At 38.6% G+C, this 20205-nt stretch overlaps 1 protein-coding gene across 1 annotated transcript in view; it reads right to left on the reverse strand.

Moving 5' to 3' along the window:
- Positions 1 to 20205, reverse strand: part of ASCC3 (activating signal cointegrator 1 complex subunit 3) — a 560609-nt gene that overhangs the window by 117409 nt on the left and 422995 nt on the right. The window contains exons 22-29 of the mRNA XM_018564087.1: positions 18495 to 18649; positions 13303 to 13401; positions 12274 to 12442; positions 9797 to 10017; positions 8424 to 8509; positions 6106 to 6272; positions 5859 to 6004; positions 4709 to 4829 (exon numbers count right to left, since the gene is read on the reverse strand). Of these exons, the coding sequence (XP_018419589.1) occupies positions 4709 to 4829; positions 5859 to 6004; positions 6106 to 6272; positions 8424 to 8509; positions 9797 to 10017; positions 12274 to 12442; positions 13303 to 13401; positions 18495 to 18649 (1164 nt within the window). The remainder of the gene's footprint in view (positions 1 to 4708; positions 4830 to 5858; positions 6005 to 6105; positions 6273 to 8423; positions 8510 to 9796; positions 10018 to 12273; positions 12443 to 13302; positions 13402 to 18494; positions 18650 to 20205) is intronic.

Below are 20205 nucleotides of genomic sequence, written 5' to 3' on the forward strand. Positions count from 1 at the left end.
AGTGTATTGTTTGAGGTGCTGTAAAAAAGGAGGGGGGGGGGGGACTAAAGGATGGGAAGAGAGGATAGAAGAAGTTTAGTAATGTATTGATGACTGATGCTACGTACATGGGGACATGTAATGTCTGTATTGTATATATGGATTAGTATGTTTTTTGTGTTTGCTTAATACAATTTGAATATTTAAAAATAATAACACTGTAAGGGATGTAACAATTCAAAGCAAAATGTGCAAACATTTTTTTTATCCTAAAACATTTTTCCTTTAATAGTAATTTAAAGTAACAAAGTAAAGGCAATCTGTTTGCCTCTGTCGTAAATAGCAGTTTTTGGAAAAGTGCTATGTTGCTTACAAAAATATATAAAGCTGACTGACAATTTTACATCTAATGCAGATTTTAGTCTCTGGACATTATGGTGAACATGGGGACAAATTGCTACCCTTTGCTCCATGAATACTCACACCGTGCCCAAGGGAAAGTCAATAATGCAACAAACTACCCCATCTGATATGGCTCCTCTGGATAACTAATCAGAAGTTGTCTAATACAAAGATTACCACTGAATTATTGGAGATTGCTGGTATATTGTACAAATGAGCCTGTGGAAATACATCATCATTATATACACATACAGCCTTGCAGAATCTGGAAACTGAAGATCTAATGTGTTCTCGCTCCCCCTAGAACAGGTGCGATTAAACAGCAAGAATCTGATTTATTGTTCATTAGTGGTTTTTACATAGCATTTCTGGAGCCTATAAATAATTGGAATTGTCAAGACCAGTTTAAAACTCCCATCAATAAAGCCGTTCTTTCAGGAGGCTAATTAGAAAAGCTAAACATTCATTTCACAAGACACTACAGGTCATGATGTAAATTTTATTTCGAAGAATGAGATATCATAAATACCACCCAAATACCTAAACAAGAGGCCATTCATCTGTGGGGAAAGCATTTCACATACAACATTCTAGACACATTTTTATTAATGTGCACTGGATGCAAAATGTTATTATACAGCTGGGCTGATTATGCTCATAATGCATACAGACATAACAATTATAAATAAATCTTTTAAAATCATGTGTAAGACCAGCTATTAGGAACATTGTTTCTCTATGTACTTAATAAATGTCACTAGAAATTTTAAAGAGAAAGCTCTACAAATTCCATGTATTTAAAATTGTTTTAGAGTGGTGCAGTCTTTAACAAAAAAAACTGCAAATAGGACTACTTGTAAACGAAGAATGTAAATATTTAACTTTCCTGCAGCCTGAGCCGTCAGAATGCGGCTCCATTCACTTGAAAATCTTCTGCTAAAGTACACTGGCAAACCAACACTTCCACGTGTGTTCATCTTCTTGGCATCCTGCAGAGCTCACTGGTTTCTTCCGCCAGCTTCCACCTTATTACAGGATCGGCAGCTCTGGGAAACAAGGAAATCAACACTCCCAGAAGTCCTAGTTCCCAGCCAACTTTAGCAAAGGATTTATTATGAATGGAGTAGCATTTTGACAGACTGGGAGAGGGAGGGGTTGCACTATAAGCAAAGATGATGAGTAATCAGTGTGTTTTTGCTCATTCAGTGTTCAGCATACTGGAGGCAGGAAGGTGACACCACTGTGTTCCCTAACTCTAACAGAAGCAGTGGTGTCATCTTCCTGGCCATGCTTGCTGACTGAGGTGTACATTTTACAAAAGTGGATAAAGAGAATTGCAAATTATTTGGCTGAAAACAGTTCACACATGGATAATTTAAAACTAAAGCCCACCTTTTAAAAAAAATAATAGTAAATGTACACACATTCATAAAAGACAAATATGCATTTTTGTTTTTTGCTTTAGAGCCAGTAAAGCATTGAAACCGCAATCAGTGGATCGTGAATGCAATACTCTGTCTCCTACAGACTCTACCTCCTGTCCCTCAGAACAGACATTGAGCAACCGGGATGCACTTGTATGCCATTGAGAACTACAAGTCCCTTTGCCATGGTAACAGATAGAACTTACAATTTCTTGTCAAAGGAATATGTGCACAGCCCTGCCAGATATAAAAGAAATAGCAGCAGTCTGCAGAGAGAATAAACCCCTCGATTTAGGTAAGTTGGAGGGGTTGCGATGTGACCAAGTTTTATGTTACACCCTGAATATGGGTGTAACATGAACCATGGTCTAAAAGGCAAACTAAGCATTTAACCGGGTATTTAGTTGTTTGCCTGTAATCAGCTTTCATATATAAGAACAGGAATAGATGTATTACTTAGGATGGGGTAGGCACAGAATATACGACGACTCAAACTACCCTTGACTTTTTCACACAGCATATAACATACCCCTGTTATCCTGGTAAACACCAGTATGCCAAATATAAACTTTCATTTCTAACCTCCTATGGGTTAATTAATACACTTCCTTTTCATGAGAGGAGAGTAAGTCGTGGGTCAAGAGTGTCTGAAAGTGTAGCCCCACTTCGGGCAGACCTTTGTTGTCGAGGAGCCATGCACTGGTGACAACTTCAAAATCCACAATATGCTTCCTCCTCCTTCATGCCAGCAGAGTGATATCAGGACAAGGGCTCAGTAAACAGCAGCAAGAGGCCGTGAGGCGGCCCCAGGGACCAGGTTTGTATTTATTAAATTTGTCTTCACTGGTGAAGTAGACATTCTCTGTCAAGATAGTTTACATCAGCTGGTTGCTTAGCCAAGCTAGTTGTTGATTGGAGGATGATGAAGGGGGCATCATCCGCCACCACCTCGTCTGCATTTAATGTTACACCGACTGGGTGTTTTTACTATTGTTCACCTGGATATGTCTGTTCCACCATCACTTTGGGGATAATTTTACAAAAGTGTATCCAATTGCTACCAATTGTGAGTAGTTTTCTTTTTAATATTAAACCTGTTGATACCGCACATGGTGGTGGGCTCCTCTTTGGTTTTGTTTTGGTACTGGTGACAACTTATGTAAGCCTCTTTACTTATATCTCTTTGTCTGCTGCAGCGAGTAGTGCTGAAAATTATGATTCTAGAACAGGAGAATGAAGCAGGTTTCTCTCTAGCTGAGAAAGCTTACTAGGATGCTGAGCCAGAACATTGCCATAGTACCAAAATGCAAAAGCAAGAATGATTCCAATGTTACTAAAAGTTCCTTAATAGAAAGTCAGAGTGATGCCAATGATAACAAATCGCCATGTTATGAAAGCCAGGGCAATGAAAGTGTTACAAGGAATGGTTTGCACTATTCCTGCTAAAGAGGAACTTTACCCATATCTTATAAATAACAAAAAGGGCACCTTCGGAAATGTCTAGTAATGACAATCTACAAACACATATTTCTAGATAATTGCAGGCCTTGTAGTCTTTGCATACCCTATTTCTCTTTTCTTCCCCAGTCATTTGACAGTGGCCATTTTAACTAAGGGCAGCCTACTAGATCTCCCTTTACTTTCTGAAACTTTGGCAAATGTGATTAGGACATGTGACCATGCACATCATCTCAGGGGAGGAAAATGCCTTTACTGAGATCCCATGAGATTAGGGATGACATTTTCCAGCAATGCTCTGCAGATGTTCTCTTCCCAATGTGCAACGCTTGGGCACAATTACATAATTTGTGCCAAAGTGGACCAGGAAGTGGATGAACTCTATTTGTAATTAAATGAAAAACATGTTTGTTTAACTAATGAATGTAAAGATGATTTTAAATCAGCATGCAGGGCTGCATGATGATGTGATTTTTAGTGAAAGGGGTTAAAGGTCTACCTTAACTCTAACACAACTGGGCACCAGGGCCCCTAGGATACTGTTATCCTTGTTCTCATTCTGGTCATACATGTAGTATTTTGAAAGCTTTCGAATAAAACAATTCCATGGAACCCCTATGTGTGGTCCACAACAATCTGTCACCCATGGATCCAATTGTTTCCCACTTGCAAACAACCAAAATTGTGATGGAAATCAACAAAAGCTGAGGGGAGGCTACCAAAACTGCTACCTTTGTGGCCAGTAAAAGTTTACACAGCCAGCTCTAAAAGCCTGGCGGTTTCTGCACTCCACTAAAAAGTATGCAATTTTACAATTAATTCACAGTACAAAATAGCAAAAAGTACACAACTGTCCACTATAAGAGAAATACTATATACAGCTGTCAATGGATCTAGAACTGTACCACAGTCTCTCATACAACATCCAATGCACCCAATCATCCAATAGTCTCCCTGACAATATGCAATAAGTACAAGTAAAAAAAAACTACTAAATATGACCCCCTCCGCATATTTTTCCCCCCTACTTTGTGACGCAAGGTATACTCACCTAAGCGTCCCACATGGGTCCCTCAACAGGGCTGTTACCTGATGTAGGCACAGCTGATCCAGTTCTGCAGATGTGCCTCCACTGGTTGGTCCCTGAGAGTTCCTTCGCACTGATGTCTCTCCTCTCCTGGATCCTGAGAGAAATGCACTGCTGGAGAGCCAATAGGAAGTGTTCAGGTCACACAGGCAGTGAAGTGAACACCCAAACAAGGACCCTGGCTCATGTAAACAGAAGAGGAGACTAGACTCTCCAGGAGCATCACGTGAATGCGATTTTACGTAAGAAAAATGGGGATTTTTTTTCCATGACAGTGATAAGTTAAAGGTGGGTGAGGGGGAGAGATGGGGTTCATATTTTGAACCAAAGTTGAGTTTTAAACAATTCTGACACTTACCTTGAAATGAAGGCTTATTCATGCTAGCCATTCGAGGGCAGTAGTGTTGTCCAGGGAATCCCTGAATATGGACCTCCAATGGAACAGGCCGCACAGACGGGCGGAAATTGAACAGTCCCATCTACAATGTTAACGCAACAGACTTTATTAAAAAACATTTTGATTAAAACCAACTTAAGATACAAAGATTGAATCTGCAGCACTTTGTTACAGAGAAAAATCTAAGCATACCCAGTAAAATGAGTTGTATTAACAGATTCTACAAAACTGTTTGTGACCATAACACTACCTCCACACTGCAAGAGTTAACTGCTCGTTTTTGTCTAGGGAAAAAAGAAAAAAAAGTTATACTCACCTGATCCTGCAAGCCGGCCAGCTCTTAGACCAGTCCCTGGAACCTCTTTCCCCCTCCTCTGCAGTGGTCAAAGGATCCTTGAGTCAACATGTCCAATAAAGTGTCTAAGACGTGGGGATGCTGAGGGACATACCATCGCTGCATTGGAGGAGACAGGCTGAAGGGAGCGCTGTCACAGCTGGCCGGTTCGGAGGTTCGAGTATATCGTTGTTATTTTTGACACTAGGCAAATACGAGGAGTTAACTCTTACAGTGCGGGGGTAGCCCCACCAAAATTTTCACTGTAGTTGTTTCTATAAAACACAAATGGACAATTATTTGAATAGAGTCGAGTGCATCCAGAGGCATCATAAAAGTCTGCACTTACAGTAGCAAAGAGGGACAAAAAGGGGTTCCTGGATAAGGTGTTAGACTCAACTACCAATGGAATGGTAATACACTTCAACTCCATCTGATACAGTAGTGGGAACTTACACTAAAGCTGGCAATCCACTAAACAAACTGATTGCACAGTGTCTGTACACTCTTTTTTAGCTTTACCAAAACTATGTAATAAAAAAGACAAAACAATAAATGTACTATTTAGTATCAAATCAGGCAGACCCTCATACTACAACTACATAGTTGTTGGCAGATCTAAAGGAAACTGTACAATTAGATTGCATAGTATATGGTAAGTCTTAGTGAATAGCACCTTTAATGAAAAAAACAGAAAAAGGGTTGGATAAGTTATTATAGTTGCATGCTAATTTTATGTTTGGCAGCTTGAGTAACTGAAAAACACAGCTAACCTACCTGTCCAATGCCCAACCAATCAGCAAGATCTCTAGCATTTGCCAGAGCTGTTGACAAACCAACAACACGCACTGTCTTCTCTGTGTGTGAGGAAATAAAATTTGTTCGGGATACAATAACTTCAAGTACAGGTCCTCTCTCATCCCCTAAAAATAAACAAACATAACGTCACACAACGTACATTGACGGAATGCTTTTCTTATGCAACATCCAAAATGTGTTGTTAGTTAGATTTGACATTACTTACCAAGCAAATGGATTTCATCAATGATTAGAATGGCCACTTTCTGTACATAACTTCTGTTCTGCCAGCTCCTGCTGACCCCATCCCACTTTTCTGGGGTAGTGACAATGAGGTCAGCTTCAGCAATAGCTCTCATATCAGGAGTCACATCACCAGTCAGCTCGACAACTCTGTTGAGAAGCAACGTTTTTAGATGTTGTGAATAATTTTAGACCACTGCAAAAAGACAATATGGCTAAAAAATGAATGTCTGAACATTTGTTTCCTAGGCACAGTGGATTTCATAATGGGTTATACAGGAACATTTTAACAAGAGAGTTAAGCTGGCTAAACACTATGGGGGGGATTTATCAAAACTGGAGCAGATCTGCACTGCAGCCAGTCAGCTTCTCTCTCTTACCTGAGCAAACTGAAGAGAGACGCTGATTGGTTGCAATGGTCAACTGCTCCAGATTATGCTGTGAAGGCACATCTGATGTGAATGCTGTGTTTTGCTATTTACTTTAAATGACACAGGTGAGGTGGGAACATATGAGCCATGGTTATACAAAATGCATTTATCTTTTAAATATGTGCCAATAATTTGTGCTTAAAAACAAATGCACACTTTGAAATGCATATTCTAAAATAAATTGTCATCCGAGTTGTCAAAATCTTGTCTGCCTTGATTAGTCCTATTTGTGTGTTTAATACATACTACTGTTCTGCTACTCCTAAAGATAAATAACACCTCATGAATAAGATCTCATCATATTGTCATGCTTAGTGCTCAGCAGCCCATTGCTAACGAGTGGAAGAAAAATACAAAAAGAAGCAGCACAGGAAAAACAATGAACGTTTCAGTCCATTAACTGCTATGTTGATTGCTTATCCACACTGATTTACTAAATTATACAACTCCTGACCTTGAACAGGCTATTAAAAAAGTTTGCACAAAGAACTGAGCCACTGCTCATGCATGGAAACAAAAATGCAAACCACAATAATCATAATGATTTGAGTTTCAGCATTCACTGAAAGTTCAGCAGACACAGTTATTTTAGATGTACAAGTGTGCCTAATGCCCAAAAAAACATACAAAGGATATTCTTCTACATTTGGAATAGTGAGTGCAACATTCTGGGGGATTTCAGCTATCTAACCCAAACTGATCTGTTTGCAATTAAAATTATTTATAATGTTATTAATTTCAAAGAATATCATTTTATGACTTATTTTTCTGTATGGGTAAATAGACTTTTGTGGAGAATTAAGAGCTCATCTAATGGTTTCTGAATATAATTTATGATTTTGTAGAGTTTAACTGAGTTTTTTGGGGGATTAATTCGGTCAAAAGGCAAAGCAAGAGAAAACAGGAGCATTGAGACAGCCTGTGCTACAGATTTACAAGATTACAGCTTCAGTCAAAAATTCCACACTCAGATGCTATAACGCTAAAGCATTGATATTTAAGCATAGACAGGTGATTTGTGAGGTGTTTCTCAAGCTTTTTTGTGTGTGTTTTGTGTGTGTCTTGTAGTACAGGAAAATAATTGTGCATTTTAGGCCCTATAAATGGAAGCACTTGAGAAATGCACATAAACATGCATTTTTCAGGTTCCATTTAAAGTCCATGAGGCCAACATGCATAATTAAGCCCCAAAAGAAGCTCATGTACTTTTTAGAGCCTCCCTTGACAAATGACACAACACTCAGGTCTTAACAGGAGTAAAAAAAAACAATGGGATTCCTCTTGTTGAGCGTTGTGCTTAGAGAAAGAAGGCACAAAACACATAGATATGAATGGGGCCCATAGTAGCCATTAGTACTGTGCCAAAATGAAACCTGACCATAAATACTTCGACATTATGTATCTGTTTAGTGGGAAAATCTGTTGCATCTTCAGTAATAAATCTGTTGTACTTGTTTGCCCAGGAATAAAAAAAAGCACAGGTCTGTAAACCTGTCGCAGAGACTTCGCTGATTGAGAGGAAGCCTGATTTGCAACTTATTGTGTCACTAATTTGTTTGATACATGTCCACCATTGTGCCTTCAGTTCTATTCACAGTTGTTCCTAAAAAACAGTTTAAGTAAGCAAGCACACAATTTATTTAAAATATGAGTAAATAATGACATAAACACAATCAATTAACAGAAATATTGAAATGATAGAAAACATTGATGGATGATAAACTGTACCTGTGACATATTTGGGGCCCAGTTTTATACATAAAGTATAGTATAGTATATATAGTTATATATAAAACCTCATTTAATTTAGCATATAAGTGTAAAACAAATGCTTCTGATAATATCAGATTGAATGTGACAAGGCACCTACTTTTTACCAAGCTTTTCTTCTATTCTCACTTTCCAGTCCTCCATTCTTTCACGGACCAGAGCCTTCAGAGGAGCTATGTAGACTGCCTATATACAAACAAGTAACACAGAAGTATTAACAGACAGTTTATGTTGGAGAGAGGGACTCGTCACAATATGTGGTTGTTTAAAGTTTCTTATTTGATTGCACAAATATTTCATTTCTATGTTTAATGCAATTTTATTGCCACTACGTGGGTAGAGCAATAATACTGTGCAGCAGAGAGACAGAGAGAGAAACACACAAAAAGTCACTGTCATACCTTTCATCAGCATATTTCAGTTGTCAGAAAATATATAACTGTTTAGGTGTTTGAAGCATTTTTGTAGCCAAAAATTCAGATGCTGAATGTGTGCTAAAATTAAGAAACTGCTCCGGTCGTGAAGTTGTTAATATATGTAATGTAATCTTGAATCTGATTGGTACCTGTGAGAAATGTCTCAATACTAACATTTACACAATATCGGTTTTCTGTATGTGAAAGACAGCAATGATCCTGCAATAGGTATAATTAAGAATAACTTTCATGGGCTGGGGTCCATGAGCAGATTACCATATTTCTAATTAAAAGGACTGGGGTGAATTGGTGCACTGGAACGATTCCTCAACTAAATGTGCTTCTGAAGGTTGAATTCTAGCATTTGACAGAAGAACATCTTTATAGAGGAACCAATATCAAGTAATCTGTTATATGATAAAGTGTTACTGAGGCTTCCGTGACTAAGAGAACTAATTAGGTAAACCTGTAACGCAAGAAATATGGAGACTGCCATTGCCTGAGATCTTTCTCAAAATGTTAGCTGCCTGGCTGTTATGCTCATTGACTGGCTTCAATCCTTTCCGAGTCATTAACCCTAAAAAAACATGCAAATCAGAAAAGTAAGAAGTCCTTATCTGCATACTTGTTTTGGGTTAGTAACTCCAAGAACTGAAGCCAGAGGATCCGATTTAAAGCTAGAGGAAAAAGTAGCAATGGCAGCTGCTAAGAATATTCATCGGCGTTTTTAAAATTGTTTTCCTCACTATGAAGAAAACATGCCAGAGTCTAGTACCTGGAAAACTGTAAGTGTATCTGGACAGAGAATAATTATAAATTATATAAATCAATTTTCCTCCCACTGTATGTAAACTGCTGAACTCTCATAGCGGAGGTCATGCTTTGTACTGTAAAAAAACTGTATCCAAGATAGTACTAGCCTGGATTTGAGCATCATTAGACTATAGCATTTGTCTCCACAGGTGTAACATAAATGTGTCGGTGGCAAAACAGTTTACATATTTAAACATGCAACAAGCAGGATTTGCAAACACAAGAGTAAACCACAGTTTAAGACCTTAGATGTTGGATACTTGTTGAAGATTCTGAAGATGGCCAGTTCTGCAGCTACAGTCTTCCCTGAACCAGTTGGAGCTCCAAGTAGAACATTTGAGTCTGTGTGGTATAGAGTATGGAAGATCTGAGTTTGAACGGGATTGAAGTGTGTAAACTTGTACAAAACTTCATATTCCCTATGTCCCAAAGCTGTCACAGGCAATGGCTGCAGGTCCAACAATTCTGCCACAAAAAAAAAGTTAACAAAATTAATATTATTGTATGGATGCTTACATCTCAGAATAGTATTACACTGCTCAAAACCAGAAAACGAAATATTATTGGTGATATGGCCAGTAATATCTGCAACAAAAGGTACATGAAAGAAGCATATTTGTAAGGCATGCATTACCGTGAATAAAACTGTAACGTTTATGTGACACAACAATAATCCTTTTTAAATGCTCGGCCTCAACTGATAGAAAGCAATTCATCAATGTGAAACCTAAAAAAAAGTGATGCCCAAAATGCATACTTCCTGGGGACATCAGACAGGCATGTGTGGCATGGAAGGATTCAGGAACAGGGCAGTACTGTCATTTCAGAACGCAGTGGGCAGAACTAGGTGTGAGCGAATAGTGAAAAGTTACAAGCTTGTGAATCAACAGTGACAATGCTGATGGCCCCTGCAACATTTTTTCATCCCACTTTAGTGTAAGCAGGCAGAGCCCACACAGAAGCGGCAACGCTGATCTGAATTTGGGAGCAGTGCAGCATTGTTGCCATACCATTACAGGAAGCTGCATTAGGTGAACTTCCCTGGCAGACTCAACAATAATTTGTTGAGGGGCTAAGAAAAAACTTTAAGGGCTGATGCACTCAAAATGTATTGTTTTTTTTAATGGGGGGGCATAATTTTTGATTAAGAAATAATGCTCTGTGCTAAATAAAATATAGTTGAACAACCTCAGACTATGGTCATCTATAATGATTATTACGACCGTAAAAAAAGGTAAAGCATTTTATGTTTACGGAGTGCAAATCTGGTATATTGCTTTCAATGGTGTTATGCACACAGGTGCGTAAACATGCGCTGTTGTCAGATTTTTTTCAACCACTTGCTGACCGGGGTGTTAAACCCTCTTCCTCGCCAGGCCAAATTTCAGTACTCAGCGCTGCGGTACTTTGACTGACATTTATTCAGTCATGCAATGCTATATTGAAATGTATTTTATACCATTTTTTGGGGACAGATAGACTTCTTTTGGTGGTATTTAATCACCACTGGGGTTTTAATTTTTTTACCATATTAAAGTGACATTAAAGTCAAATAAATGTTTCCCTTCCCCCAATGTTAATGTTAGCACTTACCTTAAATTATGTCTCTTAATCCGATCTTCCTCTTCTTTCCTGATGACATTTTGGAACAAAAAAACGTTTCCCCTATATTAAATTAGGAAACATTATTACCCAATTTTTTGGTAAAATATAAAAGACGGGGTCACGACGGCTAAATAGACACCAAACATGTCAAGCTTTAAAATTGCGCGCAACGCTAAAGCTCCAAAAACGACAATACCCAAAATTGGCCATAGGCGACACTTTAAAAGCTTTTACCACTCATCAGTTTAGTGTTGTTTGGTCCTAAAATTATTGCTCACACTCAACATTCGTGGTGATATGTAACATGTGTAGCGCAATTGTTGTTTTCACGCGTTGGCGCACCTGACGCATATTTATGTTTATATGTGCGTATACGTGGGGGTGGTAGACAAACATTTTTTGGGGTTTTAAAAAATTTTTTTTTTAATATGTGACTTCATTCTTTTTTTTAACTTTTTTATTTTTTGTTAAACTTAATGTTATTGCTATCAAATAGGGGGCTAACAAGCCGATCGTTTGTATGTGTAACAGCCGGTAACGGCTGTTTGCATCTGACAGTTTTTTTCTGCCCGAGCAGAAAATGTAAGCCAATGGGAGCTTACCATCCATCCATTTTTTTTACAATGGGCAGACAGCAAGAAGTTAAGACAAAATAAAAAAGAATCTGCATCTGAGCACATATATTTTAAGTGCATACATGTGCAAATGAATGTTTACATGCATACTTTAGTAAGCACATACATGTGCATGTAGCCTAACCTGTAATAGACTTGCCTTTTTTTTTTACACTAAAATTCAGCAGCAGCCAACATTCTTGCTATTTTAGGCTGTAGACCTTGAGCTAGGTAACAGTTTTTATGGGCTGTAAAAGTGGTACCCCAAATAATATGGTATTAATCCTGACAATTCTGATTCTACCACAGATTAAGAGTGTGTACTGGAGTAGAAGCCCTCTAGTGACATCTAGAACTTGCATTAACTGAATTAATAATTGGTTTATTTTAAATATCAGACAGACCTACATAGAAATTACATTATATTTCTATATGATTTCATATACTGTATGTATTTACATACAGTAGATCAGATGAAGATGGAAGGAATATACAGTCTTACCTGTGTGTGGAGGATGCCTTTCTGGCAAAATGAGATGTTGAAAATTTATTATGCAAACTGCTTCAGCTCCTAGCCATCGATCAGACACTGCCCGGATATAGTACTGGGAGGGTAGTGGTTCAAAGATGGGTATTGTAAACACCAGGAGCTGCTCTTCTTTCATAGCAACCTGCAAAAGTTGAATTGCACTCTGTCATACTGTAGGTGCCTCAAACAATATTTTCAAAGTATTCTTAAAATTCTACAATGTATTCAAGACCAGCCACACCCAGCTCCACCAAAATACACAATACTAATCTTCATGAAAAATGTATCATACTTCATATAGCAAATATGAAAAGAAATCAACCTTCATGCTCCTGCTGTAAACCAGGGGATAGCACAATGGTCAACGCTGTACCCCTGCCTGTGACTTCACAAGGGAGGATGTGGTTGTAGACAGTTGTTGTCTGATGGGGCAGGCCATGCTAGTACAGTGCAAATAAAGCTGCTTTTCTGTGCCTATTGCAATCCTTATCAATGTCAATCAAAGGGATGGGGAGACCAAAGCTGCTACCTTGCCTGGGGCCCATTTTCTTTTTTGAATGCATCTCTGACTCAGGCACATGGAAGAGCTAGCATTCTTATTTTTTGTAAGCAGAATTGCCAGTTCCGTAACCTTTGCTAGATGCACCGTGTGTTGTGGGAGGATGAATTTCAGCACCTACCAAAATGATCAGGTGGAAAAAAGGCACAATCTTGTGGTCGGGGTGAGATAACTCAAGAAAAGGCCAAATTCCTGTGGGAAGTGGTGAGAAAAAGGCAGTGCCTTGTGAAAATGGCCAAGATAAAGCAGACTCTTTATGAAGGGGTGATGTCTAACATCACTTTACATTTTTCACATGCATAGAATGGCATCTGATACCTCAGACACGCAGAACAATGTAGCACTGTATTGGCAGCCATCGGCTGCTGTAGAGCAGTAATCCATAAATAGATATGAATGAAGCATTAGATGTTTAAGTCTTTCAGTTAAAAAATAAACCATACCTGTTTCTTTTGCAGCAAAAAATATTCTGAATGGTAAATGTGGTCATTAGTGGGATCTTCAACCCAAATCCACCAAGGTTCTCCAACTGTTCCATGCACCTGTTTTTATAAACCTGTGTTAGTACATAATACATTTACATCTGCATTTTAGTTTAGTTGTTTATCTCTTTCCTTAGATTTGAGGTAAAATTAAGTCTAAAACACAATATGGCTACTTTCAATTACATGGGAAGTGGGGTCTTGACCACAAGCTCAGAGCCCAAAGCTTTAATTCCTCAATCCTATCTGGTATTAAAAAGCTTCCTATGCAACCTTGGAACTCCACATTACCATGTACTCAGCTAAAGTCCCTCACCAAAAACTACACTACAGCAGACATTGGACAATCCCTTTCAGATTGAGGTGTTGCACTTACCTAAAGCCCTACATATGTTTATATATAAGAGGGATTCCAAAGCACCAAACTAAAGAGTGAAGGAGACAACACCTAGATTGGCAACATTTTCATAGAGTTACGTACATGTTTTCATAAGCTATAACTTATAGACTTATAACAGTACATGCCTTGCATATACTCTTAAAAGCAGAACTTTATGTTGTAAGCAGCACCCATGGCATTGTTGACACTTCCCATCTTTTAAATAAATAATGTCCTTTGTATTCTACCTTTTATTTGTCACATATCAACTTATCTAGTCCTTCTCAGCCTTCTTTCAGCTAGTGGGAGGGATTCAAAGTAGACGAAGTAACAGAGAAAATTCAGGGTGAGACTGGGAGGATTTACATTACTCTTTTTTGGAGGGCCAACTGTCCAAACATACACAGAGGCAGCTAGAATAGATCAAGGCAGAGGTCATACAGATACCAAGATTTTGTTGCTGTACCTGTACACCATCGGGAACACAAACATGCAGCTAACAAGAAGACACTTTTAAGTATGCATACATGCATTTTTCTAGCACTTCTGCAATAAATGTATGCATAAATAGCGATGCCACAGTTTAGCTTTATAGGCCCATCTTATTTGATACTGATTTCCATCTATTATTTCAATATTAGTTTGTAACATCTGCAAGTAACAGTGTATGTCACAGATGAAAAAAATCTAAGCAAAAAGTGCATGCAGATGTTTTCATTTTGGATAGACTATGGAAGGGCTAAGTCCTTGATAGGTTTTTTTTATTACTGACAGGAGTTGAGGGTACATCGTCTAATTGGAAAACCTGTTCTGGTGAGGATTGCCTATAGGAGATTTCCCCTAACTTTGCAGAAATTTCATATAGCTTCCAGTTGCGTCTCCTGGACAAGAAGTAAAAGGACATTTCCCTAACAGAACACAGACAGCAGAACATAAACTTTTGAGGGATTTCAACCATTCACTACTCTATACAAAGCTAAAAAAAAGGTTTAGCTATACAGACACTGTATGAAGTTTATTATTCCACAATTATGATGTATATAATTGAGCTACGCTGCGAGTTGTAATATGCAGTTGCCAATATGTGCTCTGTATTTACATTTTCCTAATGCTAAAGAACTGTACTTTGACACTTCATACGTAGCAATCAAGCAAAGAAAACTCTCTGACATCCAGATAAAATTAAATATCTAATGCTACTTGGAAACACCATGATTATCTTGTTTCCCTAAAACTAGATGGGATAAATAAATGTACAAGCAGGTCCGGTCAGGAAAAATATTAGATTAATTGCAAGCTAGATGCTATCCAACAACAATTCATTTCACTCATTTATTATGTCGTCTGAGTGAGGCACTGCATTATGAGATAAATGAAGATTACTTCATAAAACTTAAATCAACATTTATAGTATTTCTCACTCAACAGTGACACCAAGTTAACTAATGTACTATGCAAGCATAAATCTCGAAATGTAATATGGAAAATAGATTCAAATAAATTCAGCACTTGCTTCCTGACTTAACCATAAGCTTATCACTGTAACTTTTTGAAATTAACTTTCAATGTAGACAGAATCTGGCTGGATTATCCTATAGATGTAAAAACCAGACAGGATAATGAACACGTAACACATAAAGGCAGCACTGGGAATAAAGAGCTACGGGGTGTTGACCTTGTGAACTGTTTGGGTCATCACCTATTGGGTGACCGAGTGCCTCTCATCATGTTCAGTCTATGTGATACAAAAGATTGGCAAGCCAGTGTTCTGACCTTCGGGTTAAATCCAACAGCAGGCATTAATGAGCTTTGTACTAGTGCTGAACATGACAAAACTGTAACCAACTCTTTGCACGGGAAGACATTATCTTTCTTTATTTCCTCCCTCCCATTTGTTAGTTTTTTTATTAGCTTGCAATAATGAATTAAACATCTGCTTACATTCTAAAAGACTGTTTTATATACATATCACTGAATGTTATTTTCCATTACAAGGAAAATAAAAAAAAATAAGATCTGGTCAACATCCACTTGCTTCCACTCCCAGTATACCTATTTAATTCACAAACAAAATAACTGTTTTTTCACACATTACATTCTCTACAGGAATCTAATTATTACAGCTTTACGGTTGTTTTAGGCTTGCCTTATATAACAGTATGTCTGTAAAATATCCTATCCTTTTATTTTTGCCCATTTTTTCCCCAATTTTTTCATTATCGGTACAGAAAAGATTAAATCCTATTACAGATTATGATCCTAAAGGCGCTATGTTACAGGAAACATGTTTTTCTTTTTAAATTTGACCCAGCTCTATCCACCTTTTCAAATAGGTAATACTCATAGTTCTTGGCTATTATCTTTAAAACAGATGGCCCTGATTTACTGTGATGCATAATTTGTAATGGCCTTGTTACAATGGCAACTGGAAGTGGGTGGGATATATTAGGCAGTAAGTGATGATTTTGTTCCTGAAGTTGATGTGTTGGACACAGAAAAAGTAGGTAAGAGTAAGGATTTGAGCAACTTTGACAAGGGCCAAATTGTTATACCCAGGGCCGGCCTTAGGGGTGTGCGAGCAGTGCGGCCGCACAGGGCGCCAAGGCAACAAGGGCATAGACGACTGGGTCAGAGCATCTCTAAAACTGCAGCTCTTGTGGGATGTTCCTGGTCTGTAGTGGTTAGGACCTATTAAAAGTGGTCCAAGGAAGGAAAATCAGTGAACCAGCGACAGTGTCATGGGCGACCAAGGCTCATTGATGCACGTGGGGAGCGAAGAATAGCCCGTGTAGTCTGATCAAATAGAAGAGCTACTGTAGAAAGTCTGAACACACAATAAATAGCAGCTTGTTCTGTATGGAGCTGCGCAGCCACTCACCAGTCAGGGTGCCCATGCTGACCCCTGTCCACTGCCAAAAGCGCCTACAATGGGAACGTGAGCATCAGAACTGGACCACAGAGCAATAGAAGAAGGTGGTCTGGTCTGATAAATCACATTTGTTTTTACATCATGTGGATGGCCGGGTACATGTGCGCCACTAACCTGGGGAAGAGATGGCACCAGGATGCACTACGGGAAGAAGGCCAGTCGGCAGAGGCAATGTGATGCTTTGGGCAATGTTCTGCTGGGAAACCTTGGGTCCTGCCCTTCATGTGGAAGGTTTGACACCTACCTAAACTGTGTTGCTGACCAAGTACACCCCGTCATGAAAACGGTATTCCCTGATGGCAGTAGCCCCTTTCAGCAGGATAATGCACCCTGCCACACTGCAAAATTGTTCAAGAAGGGTTTGATTAATACAATAACGAGTTTGAGGTGTTGACTTGACCTCCAAATTCTCCAGATCTCAATCCAATTGAACATCTGTGCAATGTGATGAAAAAACAAGTCCGATCCATGGAGGCCCCACCTCACAACTTAAAGGATTTGCTGCTGATAGCTTGGTGTCAGATACCACAGCATACCTACAGAGGTCAAGTTGAGTCCATGCCTCGACGGCTCAGGGCTGTTTTGGCAGCAAAACCGGGTCCTACTCAATATTTGGCATGGGTGGTCATGATGCATCCTGGTGCTATCTTTTCCTCAGGTAAATGACACAGGCACTCGGCCATTCACATGATGCAAAAGAAAGTGTGAATCATCAGACTAGACCAGGGCTCAAAATTTCAAGTCCTGAGCTACTAGCCAGGCCTTAAGAGTTACTCGCCACCAGTTGCCCCACCTGACCCCTACCGTGCCCCGCCCTTAACTCCGCCAGGTCAGTGGTGTGACACAGAGAACAGAGATCAGTAACAATGCAGAATCCCATTGCAGGCACTTTTGGTGGTGGACACGGGTCAGCTTGGGCACCCTGACTGGTCTGCGGCTACGCAGTTCCATACGCAACACACTTCTCTGCACTGTGTGTTCAAACACCTTTCTATCGGAACCTGCAAATTTTTTTCTGTTTCCAACACATCAGGGACAAATGTATACTAAAGACCTACTTTACCCACCCTCCATCTGGCGGTTGTAATTGTTTTTGAATTGCATTAAAAGGCTAGCAGGCTGCCAAAATTTAGTTTCTAAAGAACTTAAAAGAAAAATAAGCCGTGTCTCTGCTCAGTGCCTATGTTGTAAATTTGAAGTTGAATTTCTCTACAATGGCTATAGGTACAGAGGGGAGAGAAGACATGTTTTTAACTATGCATAATCTAGCAACAGATTTATTTTCAATTTTCTTTGCCAACAGAGAAGAAGGGAGTTGTGTCCCACAGGTCTATTTTTAAAACAGCATCTGCTGCAGAGGATAGAAGTTGCTGTCTGCAAGTGGCTTTTTTTCTGTGTAGCAGTTAAGCATTGAGATAGATAGGATACTTTTTACTTTGAAATACTATTATAGCTACAGGAAACAAGATTCTCTTATCTAAAACACTGCCTTGAAATGTTTTTCTTGACTCAAACGGTAAAACGTATGGTGTCATAAAATTATGCATATAGCACCACAAATTTACACACAAAAAAAAATCGGTGTTCATATAGAAGATATCTCTTGCTCAAAATCCCACGAGAATACTCCCCCTGCCATGTTCTGAAAGGTTCGCTTTAATACAACTACACGTCCTACATTTTCTGCAAGCAAACCGTATTCTAGAACTTCCACATTTCAGAAACCCCTGCCTTCTTCAGCAGAGGGTGAATTCTATCTAATTCTAAAATGTTAAAGACATAGTAATGATATACCAGTACAGTCCTTACGATTGTTTAACAGATATCATGAAATATTGGATGCACCTGATCATTCCATTTGAAGTCAGGGTTGATGCTCAACCGAACTCTAAGAACTGTGCGAGTAATTGGTTGCATAGTGGCTTCCATTGTAATGGCTGGAATTTGATGGACGCACTGTTTCACCTTTAGCCCAATGTTCACATGATGCAACATGTGACCTAAAAGAGGTACATAAGGTTAAAAACGTTTGCATAAACATTTGCATATACAGGAACAATAATGCAATCAGACTTGTAAATCAGCTTTTAGAGGAGCATATTACAGCTTGCTGTTTTGCATTGTGTTGTACAAATGAGTGACTTTTTTGACCTGGCATGTTCTAATGTTTTGTAATACTTAACTTGAATTAGTACAGTGCAGTTTTAGTATTTGCAGCTCAGAATAATAAGTGTTAACCCACTGCAGTTAAAAATGACTTAAACTACATTTCTATGATAAACTACATTGTATATGCATCACACTTGTCAAAATGAAAACAACCCTATATGTTAAGATTACTAACAATTCACTTTCAACTGTAGTGGGTTAGATTGCTTAAGTAGAATAAGTGCACTTTCAACACTTATTCCTTATTCTTACTTGTCCTCACAGCCTGCTTCAAAAAAGTACATTTCAAAGGGCACTGATGTTTTGTGAATTATCAGCATTATCAAGCATGGGTCCCCTTAGAATGAAAGTGGTGTGTTTTCATCATTTTACATCTACAGTAGTTGCTTCTGGCCACCACCAGAGGGCGTAGAAGGGAAGAAAAGTGACGGTCTTTGAATTCAGATAAATAAGCAGTCCGTCTCTGGTCTTTCCTTTAAACCCATCTAGTGGTGGCTGGTAGATGCAGGAAGACCATACAGGAAGAGCATACTGGAGGCCCCCAAGTCTGAGAGACCTAGTCATCAGCAAAACAAGGATACCTTGTGGCTGACTTTTTTGTGAAGGTTGCAGGGAAACAGTACATTTAACTGCTAACCTTTTAACATTTGTACTACTGGGCTCTGCCTTCCATTTTGTAGTTTAAATGGCCAAGCCAATTTTATTATTCTTTAAACATACATTACAGCTTTAACAGTTTGTAAAACAAATTCCCCCAAACCATATCTTTTCTTACAGAGTAGGACTTACAGTACTGCACAGTATGTATAGCAAAACAATTATTTTAATAAATTACACTAAAAAAATGAGTACTGCACACTGATTCAACAAAATATAAACAATAACAAATCAAAGTATAATTTTAAAATTAGGCACTTTTGTAAAATTAATAAGGGGCTTTTTGTCTGTGCTTCTTAACTGCAGGTATGTGTAAGTCATGTTTACTGTTTGTGAGTGTGTGGATGGGTTTCCCTAAATGTAGTTAGGCTTTTTTATTTAATAATTTGCTTATATGCTTTTTTTTTTTTAGTGTTTTTTTTTAAGTAACAAGGGGCCAACAGAATACAGAAGTCCTCTTTATAAAACCATCAGGTCTCCCTGTTGGCTGAAAATGGAGATCAGGGACACAGTATGCCTTTTCTTCTTTACCCACAATATGCACTTTAGCATTGGGCATTAAACCGGAAGTGTTTAGAATTGTACAGTTCGATTTATTTATAGTAATATGGCATCTCATGTTCGTCAACCTCTCCGGTCACCATTCTGATGTTTTAAATACAGTCAGTGACACAATAAGGTCAGAAGAGAAGGCTACACTAGCAGTAGAGGTCAAATAGAAAGGATTGGG

Source organism: Nanorana parkeri, unplaced genomic scaffold (assembly GCF_000935625.1).
Source record: "Nanorana parkeri isolate BGI_ZX_2015 unplaced genomic scaffold, ASM93562v1 scaffold723, whole genome shotgun sequence".
NCBI classification, from domain to species: Eukaryota; Metazoa; Chordata; class Amphibia; order Anura; family Dicroglossidae; genus Nanorana; species Nanorana parkeri.